Source organism: Mytilus galloprovincialis, chromosome 9, assembly GCF_965363235.1.
Source record: "Mytilus galloprovincialis chromosome 9, xbMytGall1.hap1.1, whole genome shotgun sequence".
Taxonomy (NCBI): Eukaryota; Metazoa; Mollusca; class Bivalvia; order Mytilida; family Mytilidae; genus Mytilus; species Mytilus galloprovincialis.
The window spans coordinates 49,774,371-49,792,038 of NC_134846.1; the positions used below are offsets into that span (position 1 = coordinate 49,774,371).

Here is a 17,668-nt window from a genome sequence, read left to right on the forward strand (position 1 = left end):
ATTTTATTGACAGAAAATAAATATTAGGATTTCAAATTAATACTGTACACTGCAGAATGTCTTTTATCTATAATATCCTTAAGCTTTGTTCAATTTAAAACCCTTCATATCACAGAAAAATGAATTAAAGGATCATTAATGTGCTATAAATGCAATTCAGTATAACACACTATAAAAATGATTTAAACCATAGTACATATTACATAATATTAACAAAAAAGTTATCGTTTAAGCTTTCTTAGCATAGACATTTATTATGATCTCTTATGTATTTAAGTTTCATCAATTCAAGCTTTAGAATTATGTTCCCCTCAAATAATTTGAAGGATTCAGATTGATAGTCTGATCGGTTCATATATCGCGGTTCAACTTAAGATATGACTGTAAACAATATAAGTCATTGGACATTTAAAATGTGCCCTTATCAAAAATGTATTATCATATTTCGTACTCTTTGAACTCAAAGTTTCATGTTTCAAAATACTGAATCCCTAAAGAATCGTATTCATGTGGTTAAAATATGTAAATCTGCCATGAAGTAAAACTGCTAGTCCATCTTACTTTATTGCGTTACATTTGTTAGATTTCGAACACATAAATCAAAAATAAACTGACAACGCCATGGCTAAACCTTTTACACAACTGTTCTGTGCGGACATTTTCGCAAATACGCGTTGTGATATCTTTGTCATTGCGAAATTATACAATCGTGTTTATACTAACACTACACCATTCCTAACACTTGTTTATCTTAAATAAATAGTTTTTCATAATGATTTATCGTTGGGTTTTTTTTTTTTTTTTTTGGCTTATGTTATGAAACACCCAGCACATTGGTGTCGATCATAATCAAAGGATGGTAACCATAGAACACATTTGCACTCACCGACGTATAAGTAAACAAATGTTTATCTATTATGAGTGAGCTTTGACACTAAATGTGTTTTTATAACATCTTTCGACATGAAACATTTAAAAATCATAGCTATAAAAATGCATCATCAAGAATGTTCTTGAATGCCTCAGAATAATATAAGTAGTACGTGTTTAGTTACTGACATTTATCATTTTCGCGTTTTCGAGTTTTCGGCCTATACAAATACAGCTACTGAACCATTCAAGTTTCCCGTTTTTCCGTTTTCGCTCCGTTTTTCATTTGTTCCGTTTGCGTGTTTCGTTCATTCCGTTTCCATTTCATTCATTTCGTTCATTTCGTTTGAGTTCATTCCGTGTTACATTCCGTGTTCCATTCCGTTTATACACGGCATAGAATGATATCAAGCGTGTTGATCGGTAAACGCGTGAAGCTAATCATTTCGTTTTAGAACGTTTACAGCGTGTGTGAACTATTATATCATTCTAAAGCGAAATATAATTTGGTTCGTTTCACAGTCAAATTTCGTATTTTATAATCACATCATCACATGTAATTTCTTCATCAACAAAACCGACGACCACTACAACGTCAACGACCATGATAGTTTATTCATTTTACCAAATTGTGAACATACACACTATTTCAAGTTAGGGAAGGAATTTACGTCTAACAATAATATAGTGATGACTGTCCAGGTTACTCGTCTATCGTCAAGTGTTCGCAGTATTATTGTCAATCTGCATAAAGAAAAACTGTCGTCTGTTCAAATTCAGCGAGAATTGGAAAGAAGACACCAAACTAAAACAACTAGACAATCAATTCGTCTGTTTCTGATTCGGTAAGTTCTATTGTAGAAGTTATTCGTGGAAGGGGGAGGGGTCTGTGTTCGCACCTTAGTCATGGCATAATAATCAGCTCGTTGATTGTGGCCATTTTCAGGCAGAAACAGAAGAAGGGTCACTCATCATTAGTACAAATAGTTATGACGTCTTGATAGGCTGTTATAATTTTTTTCCTTGACGTCTTACTTTGACCAAGTAAGGCGTCTTACTTCATTACTTCAACAAGAAAGGCGTCAAGGAAAAAAATAATAATAGCCTTTCAAGACGTACATCATTTAACTATTTGGACTAGCTCATCATATGTCATATGCATTTCCGGTATTACTAATATAAACATTTGTTACGGGGTATGTGAAGGAGGATTTTCCAGGATTGGTCAATTTTCATTTGTTGCTAGCTTTTTTTTCCTGCAGCTTTGAAACTTATGAACATAAATCAGGTAATAACTTTTATACAAAGTGCTGTACCATGTGTATCCATCACCATATTAGCAGCATATGAAAGAGCGGTGTAAATAAGGATACCTGCACGGAAGAAAATCTTTTTACCAATTTCACGAAATACAGTGAACAACTGACCTTTTCACGACTGCACGTGAAATAAAAATGGCAAAACATGTTGCACGAAGTGAACTTATCATTTTTTTACATAAATACAGCCTTTAGTTTTCTCATTAGAATTGTTTTACATGTACATTGTCTTATCTGGGCCTTTTATAGCTGACTATGCGGTATGGGCTTTGCTCATTGTTGAAGGCTGTACAGTGACCTATAATTGTTAATGTTTGTGTCATTTTGGTCTTTTGTGGATAGTTGTCTCATTGGCAATCATACCACATCTTCTTTTTTATATTATCTCCTGCACCACTTAGAAAACATCATATTTTCAAATTAAACTGTCACATTAATTATATTCTATTAGTTCACAGATATTGCTAGAATTATTTGGACTAAGAATTACTGCATGGTTTCTCTCTCAATATCAGTCTTCATGCTGAACAACAGGCCTGGCAGCCCTTGCTTGTAAAGTTGCTCTCTGGCCTGTTAAAATCATAACTACCATGACTACAGGCCAACAGAATCTTAACTAAATATTTTTAAAAGTTGACATGATTGAGGTCAGGGCCGGTAAATTGTAAAGTTCATGGTAAAGACTGCAATTTATAGGTGACAATTGTTGCAAGAAGGGATAAAAATGAAATGTATCTTTTTTTTCTTTATATACATACATGTATATGTGTTTTTGATTTTTTTTTACAAAATTGATTTTTTCAATAAATCAGTAAATTGCAAGATAAAAATATTTTAAAATAAAACATACATTGTATATTGAATATAATTGGGTTTTCAAAAAAAAAATTTAAAGGCAGGGTAAAGAACTTTAAAGAGTATTTTCTAAAATAAAAGTTAAACACAAAAAAATTTGAAGAAAAAGGGGGAGGGTCAACCCCACATGTGCCTGTGCATTTTCCTAAAACTTTTAAAGTTTATCAATTTTGAGTTTTAAACATCTGTTTGAAAAATGTACAATGTAATGTCATCAGTCGCCTTATCGGTATGAAATGACAGGTTTATAGCCCTACATGTACTTTACCATTTTATAACTGAGAGAAGAAGTCTTCACTTTCTTGTGCATGAATATTATATATATATTATATAGGACTGTAATTTAAACAAAACACCAATGTCAAGATCCATGCTTTCACACTATTCACATCAAATAGTCTCTAGTGAAAAACTGTTACCTGGACTAAATACATGCAGTGATATTGTGTGCCTTAAGTTAATAGAGAATACAGGCTTTTTCCCCTGGAGAAGAATACCAATTTGAAAAAAATGGCTTAAAATTATTTCCAAAAAGACAACTTTTTCGCAAACAGTGCAGTCTCAGTAGTAATTTTGCAATAATACAAACTGAAAAACACTAGTGTATACATTTTCCATGCCTAAACTTACTATATGTGCAGATTTGAGGGTCTACATGTACATTGTATTTATGCATCATCACTGACAAAAAGGAGTCAGCATTGGCGGATCCAGGGGGGGGGGGGGGGGTCCGGGGGTTTGAACTCCCCCTTTACTCTGGGTTGGGAACACCCCTTTTTAAAATGGCTGGATCTGCCACTGACTGAGTCTTATTTCAAAGCAGGCTTTGACTCTTGAAGTTTCAGTCAATTCATGGTTTAATCAAAATTTCCAAATTTAATGAAAAATACACATATATTCCCATTAAAAAGAGTAGAGGTAGTTTTGAAAAAAATCAACAATATCACATGCACTGACGTGGTCATGATGGTGGAATCAAAGTATACTTACATTTAAATACCAAGGATCAGGCCTCTATACATTATATTTTTTTCTAAATTGTCCCTTCAGACATGTCAGACAAGTTGCAACATGTGCAAGAAAATCAACTTGTCCGAAACTCTTTTATCTTACTTGTCCCAATTCATAATTGAAAATCTTACATGTTGATGATATACATCATGTACATGATACATGTATATGCAATAATAACACTAAATCATAAAATGCGCTTAGATTTTACCAAATAAAGGGATCGAGCATTTTTAATGTTATATGAACATGATGAATACCACATCAAAATTAATTTTATTATTTCAGACTAGAAGAATATTTGCAAGACTAAGTACTCTCACTCAATATTTCTATCATTGTGTCGATTATTAAATCATCATTTCTTCCTAAACAACTAGGTTCTCCTATGGACCTATTTATTCTGTAGTAGTGGTATGGGTTAAACCAGGGCTGTAAATACACCTGCATGGTCACCTTGTATATGATTAAACCTTTTAAATTTATTAATTGTGTCAAAAACAAGCTTTTTAAATACAATTTATTTTGATTTGTATCTACAATTTGAGATGTATGATCCTGAAGTACGTAAAACATTTCACTATTAAAAAATCTGCTTCTTTATTACATCTTAACTTATTATTTTAATATTTACATGTACATATGTATATCCTATCAAATAAACCCTCTTTTAATGTTTTGCTGTCATGCTTAAAAGCAAAATCAAATGGAAGCTACTTTCATTTTTTACTTTAAATTTAAAATTTTAAAATTGAGGTACATTTTGTAAAGCTTCAAATGGAGGTGCTCCAAAAATATGGAGGCTTATACTAAAAAGAGGCATTAACATTGGTTTCTTTCCCACCTTACTTATAGATTCCCCTAGTCAATTGCCAGCTAGCTGCGGAACCGTAGCTCTTAGGTCCTTATGTTATTTTTTTACTATTTGCGGACCATAGATCCGCAAATAGTAAAAAAATAACATAAGGACCTAAGAGCTACGGATCCGCAGCTAATTGCCAGCATCATGGCATGTTCAGAAATGAGAACTGTAACTGTGTACATGTATATTGGTGGTGGGATATGTGTACGTACAGCGCAATAAGTTTAATCCACACTGTCAAAAATTAAAAACAACAGTGCCAAAGTTTCACCTGACAAAGCTTGCAAATACAGGACAGGTCAATACAATCGGACAAACGGTAATGTCCAGCCCTGTATTTTGTGTTCAGGTAGTGCAGGTGTAATACCACCATTGATTTTTCCCTATTTATAGAAGTTCCTTCATGACGAATAACTGTAACATTCTTGCTTTATGACTTTTACAGTAATATTTGGTGCATGATGATAAGGGAGCTACCATTTTATTATGAGGGGGGGAGGGGGGTGGGGGGGGGGGGGGGGTGCTAGGATGAAATTTGAAAAAAAATAGGCAGGACAGGAGTTTTGAGTAAAAAAAAAAAGGCAGGATGAGACACTTGCCAAAAAAAAAAGTCAGTACGACAATTAAGGTAAAAAAACAGTCAGGAGCAGTGTTCTGAAGATAACAGACAAAAATGGGACTTTCATTGTCCATGAAAGAGAAATTACACACAGTATTGCTAACTTTTTCCATCAATTGTCCCAATCTAGCTACTGCAATGACAATTGTGATATTTTGTGTGTCTCGTATAAATTCATTTTTAAAATAATGTTAATTTATTCTATCACACATCGTAGTGATCGTACAATTAAAGCATTTTCAACCTGGATAACACCGCATACGATAATTAATGTTAACACATTGCTGCAATATTAGAAACAAGTTGCTTTCTTTAAAAAAAGAAAAGCAATACATGAACCTAAGACAGCTGACTGCCGGGTCACCATAAGATTGTTGCTAAATTTGTGTTTGCTTGTGAATTGAAATAATTGACTGTGAATAGAAGAATCCAGTTGAAAGTATATACAATGTATGTACAGATTCTAGTTGAATAGTTATTTTAAAGCTGGACTATCTTATTTATTACTTGGGAATGAACATAATGTTTCCCATTATAACTCTTTGGCAAATCCTAATTTCTACTAACTGGATGATTGATGCAATTTGCACAAACCTATCGCAATATAAATTTATGCACTCAGTTTGCTTTAAAATCTAGAATTCTGAATGCATTTATTCTATCTATCATATCTTTATATTTTGTTCTCATGGTAAATGTTGTATGCGGTGAAACCTGTGGCATGCAATTGATTGGGACCTCTTATGACGAGACTTATATTGGTCTCATAATACATCTCAAATTTTAAGGATTTCCTGATTTTACTTAAATCAATTCAAACATATTATACAGGGAAACTTAGTTTTGCAGAAGAATTTCTTAATTCAGAAGTTTATGAATACCTTTACACACTTTCGAAATAACCAATTTATATACAAAGGTATGAAGGTATAAAAAGATACCAGAATTAAAACCATGTTCGCCAGACACGAGTTAAGTCTACAAGAAAAGCATCAATGACGCTCGAATGAAAAAAAGTTAAAAGGCTAAATACAGTCATGTACATTACAAAGTTAAGGAATCTATTCTTTGGGTAGACAATTCTTAGCTTTTTGAACAGGTCAAAGTTTATAATAGAACAGTGACTCAAAAAAGAAATAAAATAGAAAAATCAAGGTCAGAATACTGTTGGTAATGAAGACCGTGCTTGAAAGTCAAATGTAAAGCTCTTTCTATCGTGTGTTGTATTTAGAAATAGATAACAAAAACTAACATAAGCTTTCACGAGTGAATTTAATAGTATTGTATGCAAGTAGTATTTTAGGGCATGAAATAGTAAACAGAAAACATCTCACTGATACTCAGGAAAATCTAATAGTTGAATTCGAATGTCTAACGATCTACATCAATAAATGTTTTCACTCCAGATTCATTGACATTTTATCCAGAATGTTTGAGAACGCAAAACCGATAGTGGGCTTTTGAAATGTGATCTATGCTGTGATTCTTATGAATCAAGACGTGTAGGATTCAACGGGTTTTATCAATTGACCATAAACCCACTTATTCGTGGTATGGTATCAATATTTCTGACCAATATTTAGGTCAGAAATATTGATACCATACCATGAATAAGTGGGTTTATGGTCAATTTATAAAACTAGTAATTGTAATCCTAATCGTAATTGTACGTGTATGACAGTTTCTTTTGAAGACCTTTACCTAGAATTATTTTTTTTATTGAAATACTTTTTAATCATGTTAATGACTACTAGATTTGTGTTTAAAGGAAAATAAATTATTTTTTGCTGCAATTATTATTACCATGATTAAAATTTGCCATACATCATTTTTGTACATGTAAACATACATGTAACTGTATACTACATGCATGTCTAAAATGACATGTTTTCTGTAATTGCAGTTTAATTTGATTATTTACAGGTACAAGAAAAATGGGCTCATAGGACAGAATTCAAAGAGAATTATTTCTAAGAAAAGAGTCCTTGACATTCATCGACAGGCAATAAATATTTGGTTAACAGAAAACTCTGAATTAACATCAAAAGCTCTATGTGAAAAACTGGATGATATATTTCAACTACAGGTCACTACTTCTTACATGTGTAAACTAAGAAAACAGCTTGGATGGACAACAATAAGAGTACAGTATTGCCAATTGATATCACATATAAACAAACTCAAAAGGAAGCATTGGTGTTTGAGAGCTCTTCATATGAGTGACAGTTTTTCTGATGTCATTTTTGTTGACGAGACAACTGTTGAGTTGTCATCTACTGGCAGGATACATTATTTTAAGAGAGAATCAGAAATGCAGTATATATCATCTAAGAGACCAAAGCCAAAACATTCATACAAGGTAAATTGGTTTCAAATTGTTCAATAAACAATAAGATATGCCAGTCATGGGACTTAAATTTCATATGAACTTGAAGAAGTGATTTTTATCATGAACCATAATATGTAAAGCCTTCATTATAGCATTTTTTCATGTTTATACATGTATGTTTGACTGATTTTTACATGCCTGTTTACTGAACCTAGTGATCTATCATTCCCATTATCAGATTATGGTACATTTTGTATATCTTTTGTCAGACAGTTTTCACTTTCAAGACCTCAACCTCATACACTTGTATCATGGATCAGTGAACAACGTTAAGCTTTGGTGGTCAAGTTCATATCTCAGTTATTATATAATTAAATAAGAAAATGGGTACATGCATGGAATGATTGATCTCAATGTCCCTCTGGCAGGTGTCATCTGACCTTGACCTCATGTCCATGGTTCAGTTGTTAAAGTTTGTTTTTTTATGTTTTTTCTAATATTGTATGTAATAAATCAACTATATTAACATGCTTAAGTGTTATATATATGGTACCAACAGTTTAGGAATTAGGGGCCAAAACAGGGGCAAATAACAAGGATTTTTGTAGTTTCAAGACTAAAGACACATTTGTGTAAGTGTATGGATCTCTCTGAAATGGTAAACAAAGTATTCATATCACAAAGGGAAGGCTGGGATTGAGTTTTGGAGTAACTGCCTAGAACTAGCATGAATCAGGCATTTTTTTGCATTGTATGATCTGACAATTGAGCCTTTGTTAACTGATAATTACAGTTTGTTTTTAATATCTACAAATGTAATTATAAATGTGCTGTTTTATCACTATACTAGGTTAGGGGATTGTTGAGCATTCTGTATGTGCCTGTCCCAAGTCAGGAGCCTGTATCTCAGTGGTTTTTGCTAGTTCATGTCTGTCATATTTTTTCTGTGTAACAATTTGTTATCAATGAGGCCTTTGGCAATGTTTAGTTTTTTCAATTATTGTCAATTGAATTGTTTCATATCTTTCATGTCTGGGACTTTTGAAGCTGACCAAACATGCCAAACCATGCATACATCCCTACTGAAAATTTAATTGGGATTTCCAGTGGAAGTTCCAGTGGAAATCCACTGTAATTTCCACTGGATTCACATTGGGAAATTTGGTCGGGATTTTCTTTGGACTTTCTTAGGATTTCATTGGGATACTAATGGATTTCCACTAGAATCTCGGTGTAAAACCACAGCAGATTTCATTGGGATACCAATGGATTTCCACTGGAATCTCGGTGTAAAACCACAGCAGATTCCACTGTTTTTTCAGTGGAATCTGCTGTGGTTTTACACCGAGATTACAGTGGAAATCCATTGGTATCCCAATGAAATCCTAAGAAAGTCCAAAGAAAATCCCGACCAAATTTCATTAAAGTTCATGAACAAAAACACGCTTGTCCATTTGTAGTTCATGTCCTGTTCATGTTTAGTTCATGAATTTTTTATGAATGATTCATGAATTTGTCCATGAACCATACCAGTTCATGAATCATTCATGAACTACTGTGTTCATGAACTGTTCATCAGTAATTTAATTCATGAACATTGATTGTCCACTTGAAGTTCATGAACTGTTCATCTAAAGTTCATGAAATTATTAAAAAGGATTTTCTTGAATTTCCATTTTTTATTTTTGTGTTATATATATTATCATAAGTAAACTTCTCTTCCTGTCTGTAATTAAAATTGCTGTATCAGGACTTCCAACTAGAAATGCTAAATAACATCTTGGTGAAGTTGTTCTGCTTGAAATTCTTCACAGTTGAACAGATCTTTTAATCAATAAATGCATCTGAGTTTCCCCCTGCAAAATCAAAAATCACACCACAAAGAATCAAAAGTCCTTGATATTTGTTTTAAATAAACACTCAAGATTAAACAGTTTCTAACAGGTATAATACAATGTAATAATTTAATTTGATAAATGTTGTTTTTATTAAAATATCAATACAATGAATAGAGTATAAAGATTAGGCTTAAATTAAAATATTGTTTGTTTGCAGTTTACCGACCGACCCTTGAAAATCCTCCCGACTGTGAAAATTTTATTGCTTTATATTTGAAGAATGTTTTTTTAATACTTCTATTGACGCGATCCAGAACTTTGGGTCCTTTCCAGAAATGATTTAAAGTCTGGGTCAATTACGCATTTCAATTTCGGTTTTTCTTAGCTTCCCGTCAAGCGTTCATGTAACCATTTAATGATAAAGCACATGGAAATTGTTTACAGGTATCCATGAAGTCACGGAGGAGTACTTTATTACATAATAATAACACAAAGACACACATTATTGAACAAAGAATGCTCGCAGGTACTGAAAGCTAGTTCAAAGCCGCATTTTCAACTAATAGATAAGCCATGTGATTATGGACTTTCCGAATTGATTTTCCTCTGAGTTCAGTATTTTTGTGATTTTACTTTTTACGTTGTCGTCTCGTGTCAATTTTAAGACAGATAACAAACAAAAAAGTTTATTAGTAAACTGTTTATACAGATTCAGGCACATGTAATGATGTGTGATGATATCATTGACATTGATGCAGCGGATATTCATAACTGACACGATAACCATTCTGTCTCAAACAAATCGGGTACAGAATCTGTGGAGCCTGACTTTATGGAACCAATTTCAGTGGTTAAATAATTCGACAGCAGCTTGAAGTATGGCATATTTTCTACAAATCGTTGTGAAGACGACAAAGATGAAACCACTCCTCCGCGACTTAAATCTTCATGGATATCTGTAAACACGCCTGTACGGAGGAAGCACAGGCACTTGTTTCTATCCATTGGAAGACCCACTATCAACGTATATTTACGAGAAAGTACCCAACTACTTTTTTCACCTCTCCGCTTAAAACCCTTATTTCTCTGTCAATTCAGTCTCAAATTTTTTGTTCCATACACCATTCGATTCATGAAAAGTTTTTCTTTCAAGTGATATGCATTGTATTTTCCCTTAGAGTACCCCCTCGTAAATATACGTTGATAGTGGGTCTTCCAATGGATAGAAACAAGTGCCTGTGGGAGGAAGGGCTCATTTGAAATGTTAATGGATATGGATCATGCCAAATCAATAAGAAGCAACCCTAACTACACAAAGATGTAGAGAAAATGAATGATTAGCTTGAAAAATAAATATACTCTCTCTATATTAAATCTATCTTCGATTGCAATGAGTATGCTCCTTTAGGATAAGGGGGGCTGCCCCACTCATTGCAATTATTCTCTTTCTTACAATATAAAATATACCCAAACTGTGTGGCCTGTGTGAATTCAATTAAAACATGTCCTTAGGAGCTATGCTGCCAATTTTTTTTATGCATTAAAAACATTTCAGTACAGACCATTTACTTTTAATGGGGTGCTATGGATTTCACCCCAAACTTTAGATTTCTTTGGTTTTCTTTAAAGCCTGGCAAAAATATAACCTTATCACATATAATTAAATATTGTTAGAAATATGAAAACAGTCGAATGTCTTAATACTTTTTTTTCAAGTTGCCTTTTTTTCAATTGAGGAAGATTCAATGGTTATTTTTTTTTATTAAAAATACACTCTTTAATACATTGTCTTGTAAATCTTTAATATCTACATTTTTCTGATGAAAATACTCTACTCATGAAAACATTCTAGTCAAGAAGCATACATGTCTGAATATATTTCTTTAAAACAGTTCTAGTCATAATGACATTCCTTGTTTATAAGTGTTCCAGTATTTAATAATTATACCATATTTTATGTCATAAATTGGATAATGACACAATGTTAAAGTTTCAGTTTTGGTTAAAAAAAAAATTATCTGAAAATGCCTGTTCATTTGATGTTGGTTTTCAGCATGTCCAGTGTTTGTTGTTTTAAAACGTTTTTTTTTCTTCACAAGAAACTTGGTTTAGTGTAACTGCTTGTTTAAACTGTATTTTGGCTGATAAAATAAAATATTTTTCCTACCTACCGACCCTTCAGTCTGAAGGTACAGTCGGAAAACTGCAAACAAACATATTTTTAAGGTTGACCTTAATAACACGAATATTAATTCAGCCTTTTCATAACATTTCAAATAATGTACCCCCTCCCTTTTCCCCCTTTTAATTTACCCACACACAATCATAAGAATGGCTGAAGCATGAATTATGTTAACCTTGAAATAAAATATATTGTACAAATCTATCAGTTATTCCTGAATGGAAATCATTAAACCAACACTGTAAAATGTAAAGGCTACTTTCTGGTGTTTCATATTTATTATAATTATCAATAATTATTATAATGCTTCACCAAATAGTTATTCAGCAAAAAAAAATAATCAAAATATATATAATTTACTTATCTGATAACAAATCTGCTTTATTTGACAGCTATTTTACTTCACATCAACCATCTTCATTTGTATTATTAGCGTCAAAAACACCATTTTGCTGACGTAATTATGACGTTTTTTCTATTCCCAGTCACTTGTAATCATTTGTCTGCATTGCAATCTTTTGTCAAAGTCATTGAAGCGTTTTACAATAGGTAAACGTATTTCATTAATGATGATAATTATTGACACCGGTCTGCAATGTTTGGGAATGAATGAATTGTCATTAATCTGTGCTTTTTTCCAAGTTCCTCTATGTGCCGTATGATGGTTAAGAAAGGCACATGTTTGAACTCGGAGAGACAATCAGAAATTACATCTTTAGAAGAAAGAAATTAAGTTTACCATTATCATGATTGTAAAAACGAAACTTGAGAAACATCTCCAGCTCAAAGTAAGTTACAAAACTTCAAAGTTTATGAGTTAGTCCCAAATTTTGTATGACTCTCAAAATGTAACACTCTTCTGGTGTAGTATGAAAAAAAGAAAAAGGATCTGAGCTAATTTCTGTTGTTAAATGAAAAGGAAATATTTTTTCATGGACATAATTTTGCTTTATTACTTAAGATTACACTACATTTGTAAACACATCGTGTATCACATGTATTGAAGTAACAGGGGTGTGGAAATAATTGTTGTGAGCACTTGTCCCCGTGCAAGTGAAACCTAAAATTTTATTTGTCCAGAAAATAATTTACTTGCCCAATAAATATTTAAGTATTTCTTGTTAGCTAGCCTAATATATGATTCTTACTTAGCACTGTTGTGCATCACAAACAGACCAAATGCATTTGTTTTTATGTGTAAAAAAATAGGAAAGTAGGAAATGGGTTAACATCAATAAGACAGAAACCTAACAGCAAACCAACCAATGAAATTACATGAAAGGACAATTTTGCAGCAGTTTTTTAATAAAAAATTGTAGCCAGTAGGTAGTTTGTTACTACCAGGAACATTTGAATTTATAACCAGAATGATTTTTTTTAGTTGCAATTATTTTGTGGAAATTCCACTAGAAAAATAAAATTATGATCATGCAGAAATTTACTTGTTCTTCCATTGGAATTTCATTGTTTCGGAATTTCATTGGAATTCTGTTGAGATTCCAGGAAATGCATATTTTTTTACAGTGGAATTCCATTGTAATTCATGATTCCAATGAATGCCAGTGGAATTCCAATGGCACCAGTGGAATTCCACTGAATTCCTCTGAAATCTCAATGGAATCCCAATTAAATTTTCAGTAGGGATCATGTACATGCAGAATGTATTTTTTCTGTGTTTTTTGTAAAGGCCATACATATGGTTGCCTATAATATCTGTAACAGACCCAGTCATGTAATGGTGTTTTTTTTTTAAATACATCAATAAATGTGACAAATTATATTGATGGTTATTTACTTGATATTTCAGGTGCATGTTTGGGGTGGAATATCCTATAGAGGAGCAACTGATATCTGCATCTTCAGTGGGATTATGGACTCTTTGGGATATCAACGTATCTTAGACCAGAACTTTCTCCCATTTACTGCTACCAGATTCTCTAATGGATATAGGTTATATCAGGTGTGTACCTGGTTTTTTTTTGTGTTGTAACATAATCTTTTGTGGATATGTCATTTGTACTTGTACGTTGTAACATAGTCTTTGGAAACAAGTATTTTACAAATGTATTTATTTATATAAGTTTGAAATAATGATGATGCAGGTACATTTGTACTGATGAGGCTGTCTTGAAAACTAAATGTTGAGGCTGTCTTGGAAACTAAATGATGAGGCTGCCTTGAAAACTATATAACAACTGCCTTTCATACTAAAACAAAGAGTGTTGAAAGTCTTTTTAACATTTTAAATACCAGGAACAAACATTTTTACTGCCGTATGTGTTAATAGCATTATTTTATGTGTATATTTATGATTCCTTTTAGACATATTTGTGTGGCCATATCATAATGACAATAACCATGATAACCATGATATCTGACTTTTTTGTTAAAAATGTCTAAATTTCAACTTAGCTTTTTTGTGACTTATGAAAAACCGACAAATGACCCTACAAACAGCAGTGCCAGGTTGAATAGATATAGGAAGATGTGGTGTGAGTGCCAATGAGACAACTCTCCATACAAATAACAATTTAAAAAGTAAACCATTATAGGTTAAAGTACGGCCTTCAACACGGAGCCTTAGCTCACACCGAACAACAAGCTATAAAGGGCCCCAAAATTACTAGTGTAAAACCATTCAAACGGGAAAACCAACGGTCTAATCTATATAAACAAAACGAGAAACGAGAAACACGTATATATTACATAAACAAACGACAACTACTGTACATCAGATTCCTGACTTAGGACAGGTGCAAACATTTGCAGCGGGATTAAACGTTTTAATGGATCCAAACCTTCTCCCTTTTTCTGAAACAATAGCATAACATCACAACAAAGAAAAACATACGATAAAATATCAATTGGCAGACTTAACTCAATCAAAAAACGTATGATTAAACAATGAACGAATAAATTTGATCTGCGATATCTGAATACAAATGCACAGTTAATTAAATATTAGAGACAAACATTCATGACCAAAAAGTTAACAAACAAATTCAAAAACAGGACATGACTGAGAAATATTTAACCAATCAATGTTCACTTTAGAAAAAAACCGGTTTTTTTATAATCTTGAATGTTTATTTTGTATTTTGTATTTAGTATGGTGGCCGGTTAAGGCCATTTCGCGTTTTCGCGTTTTCGCCCATCATATTATATAGGGCGAAAACGCGAAAACGCGAAATCGCGAAGTCGAAAACGCGAAAACGCGAAGTCGAAAACGCGAAAACGCGAAAACGCGAAGTCGAAAACGCGAAAACGCGAAATATTTTTTCTTTCCGATTTCGCGTTTTCGACTTCGCGTTTTCGCGTTTTCGCGTTTTCGACTTCGCGATTTCGCCTTTTCGCCTTTTCGCCTTTTCGCCTTTTCGCGTTTTCGCGATTTCGCGATTTCGCGTTTTCGCCTTTTCGCGATTTCGCCTTTTCGCGTTTTCGCGATTTCGCGATTTCGCCTTTTCGCGTTTTCGCGATTTCGCGTTTTCGCCTTTTCGCCTTAAATTATAGGTATATTGATCCAATATCCACCCGTTTATAGTATGGATCACATTTCCGACCTTACATTGATTACGTGCTACGTGTACAATGTTTCGAGTTCTTTCGGAATTATATTCCAGGTAACTCTCTTCAGAGGTCGTCCGTTTTATTTTTATTTTATATAGCTATATACCAACATATAAATAAAATTCTAAACATCTTTCCACACAAAAACAAAATATTATTTCATAAACGTATGAAGGATGATGAATATATTTTATTTCAAGGTACTACGGAAGAAGTTAAACTTCTTTTCGAAATAGCAAACACAAACCACAACCTACTGCAATTTACTTATGAAATTGACAGACAAAGTTTGAAATTTCTAGACTTAGAAACGTATAAAGGACAGAGATTTCAAAAAGAAAATATCTTAGATATTAGATGTTTCACAAAACCAACTGAAAAATTCCAATATCTACACCAAAATTCTAACCAGGCTAAAAGTTGTTTTAAATCCTTTATTAAAGGTGAAGGAATACGAATTCTTAGAAATACCTCTGATCCTGACAATTTTAATGAAAGAATAAACTTATTTACAGAAAAATTAATACAAAGAGGTTACAAAATCGCTTTTGTAAATAAAATATTAAGAAATATTTCCCATACAGAAAGATTAAACAAATTAACAAACAAAGAAACAAGAATAAACAAAAACACAGATAACTATAATATATCTTTCATAACACAATACCACGCTAATGCGGAAAATTTACAAACCATTATAAGAAAACATTGGCATTTAATTCAAGACAACCCACAGTTCAAAAATCTCTTTGATAAAAAACCCACAATAGCATTCAAAAGAAACAGGAACATTGGGGAAATCGTTAAGAAACACTTGAAATAAATCAATGTCTCCCAATAGAAATTAATTAGACAGTTATACTAAAACCAAAGGAAGGTGCGTTGACAATGAAAAATGCATATTGAAACGTATCTTAAACAATAACCAAAACCAGTTATCCATACGTTGATAAAACGAACAATAATAAATAAAAGGTACAATAATAAATAAAATGTACAAAATAATAAACAAACAAACATTTAAAAATAAAAATAAAAATAAAAATAAAAAATAAAAAATAAAAATAATAATAATAATAAAAATAAAAAATAAAAATAAAACGGACGACCTCTGAAGAGAGTTACCTGGAATATAATTCCGAAAGAACTCGAAACATTGTACACGTAGCACGTAATCAATGTAAGGTCGGAAATGTGATCCATACTATAAACGGGTGGATATTGGATCAATATACCTATAATTTAAGGCGAAAACGCGAAAACGCGAAAAGGCGAAATCGCGAAATCGCGAAAACGCGAAAAGGCGAAATCGCGAAAAGGCGAAAACGCGAAATCGCGAAAACGCGAAATCGCGAAAACGCGAAAAGGCGAAAACGCGAAAAGGCGAAAACGCGAAATCGCGAAGTCGAAAACGCGAAAACGCGAAAACGCGAAGTCGAAAACGCGAAAACGCGAAGTCGAAAACGCGAAATCGGAAAGAAAAAATATTTCGCGTTTTCGCGTTTTCGACTTCGCGTTTTCGCGTTTTCGACTTCGCGTTTTCGCGTTTTCGCGTTTTCGACTTCGCGTTTTCGCGTTTTCGACTTCGCGATTTCGCGTTTTCGCCCTATATAATATGATGGGCGAAAACGCGAAAACGCGAAAACGCGAAATGGCCTTAACCGGCCACCATAATTTAGTGATGTACTCATTGCTTTTGTGAAACATGTACAACTAAAATCAAAGGTAAACAAAGGTGAACAGAACCTTATATGATACAAAGAATACAAGACAAGACTAAGTCAACTAATTTTATCAATAGTAAACTGTCAATTATAAATAATCTATGATATATACATTTCTAAATCTGTGTTAAACAAAAAATATATAATTATTTACACATAAATATCTTTTGCTACCTAAAAGTCTCAAGTCTTAATCTCTACCTATGTTTTTTTTAGGACAATGATAGTAAACATAAAAGCAAAAGTACAAAGCAATGGGTGTCAAACAAGAACATGTTGGATAATGTAATGGAAACACCAGCTTCCTCACCAGATTTAAATCCAATTGAAAATCTGTGGTCATCTTTAAAACAATATCTTCAAAGTAAAGTGAAGCCAAAGACAAAAGAAACATTGATATCTGGTATCAGACAGTTTTGGGATGCTTTGACTGTAGAGCAATGTATAAAATATATAGACCACATTCATAAAGTTATACCAGTGGTAATTTTA

At 32.7% G+C, this 17,668-nt stretch overlaps 1 protein-coding gene across 1 annotated transcript; it reads left to right on the top strand.

Moving 5' to 3' along the window:
* The first annotated feature begins 1,232 nt into the window (after positions 1-1,232).
* On the top strand, positions 1,233-15,955 carry LOC143046565 (uncharacterized). The gene is made up of 4 exons (XM_076219724.1): positions 1,233-1,715; positions 7,460-7,895; positions 13,693-13,845; positions 15,896-15,955. The coding sequence occupies exons 1-4, from the start codon at positions 1,561-1,563 to the stop codon at positions 15,953-15,955; spliced, it is 804 nt and encodes a 267-aa protein (XP_076075839.1). The 5' UTR covers positions 1,233-1,560.
* Positions 15,956-17,668: the final 1,713 nt, after the last annotated feature.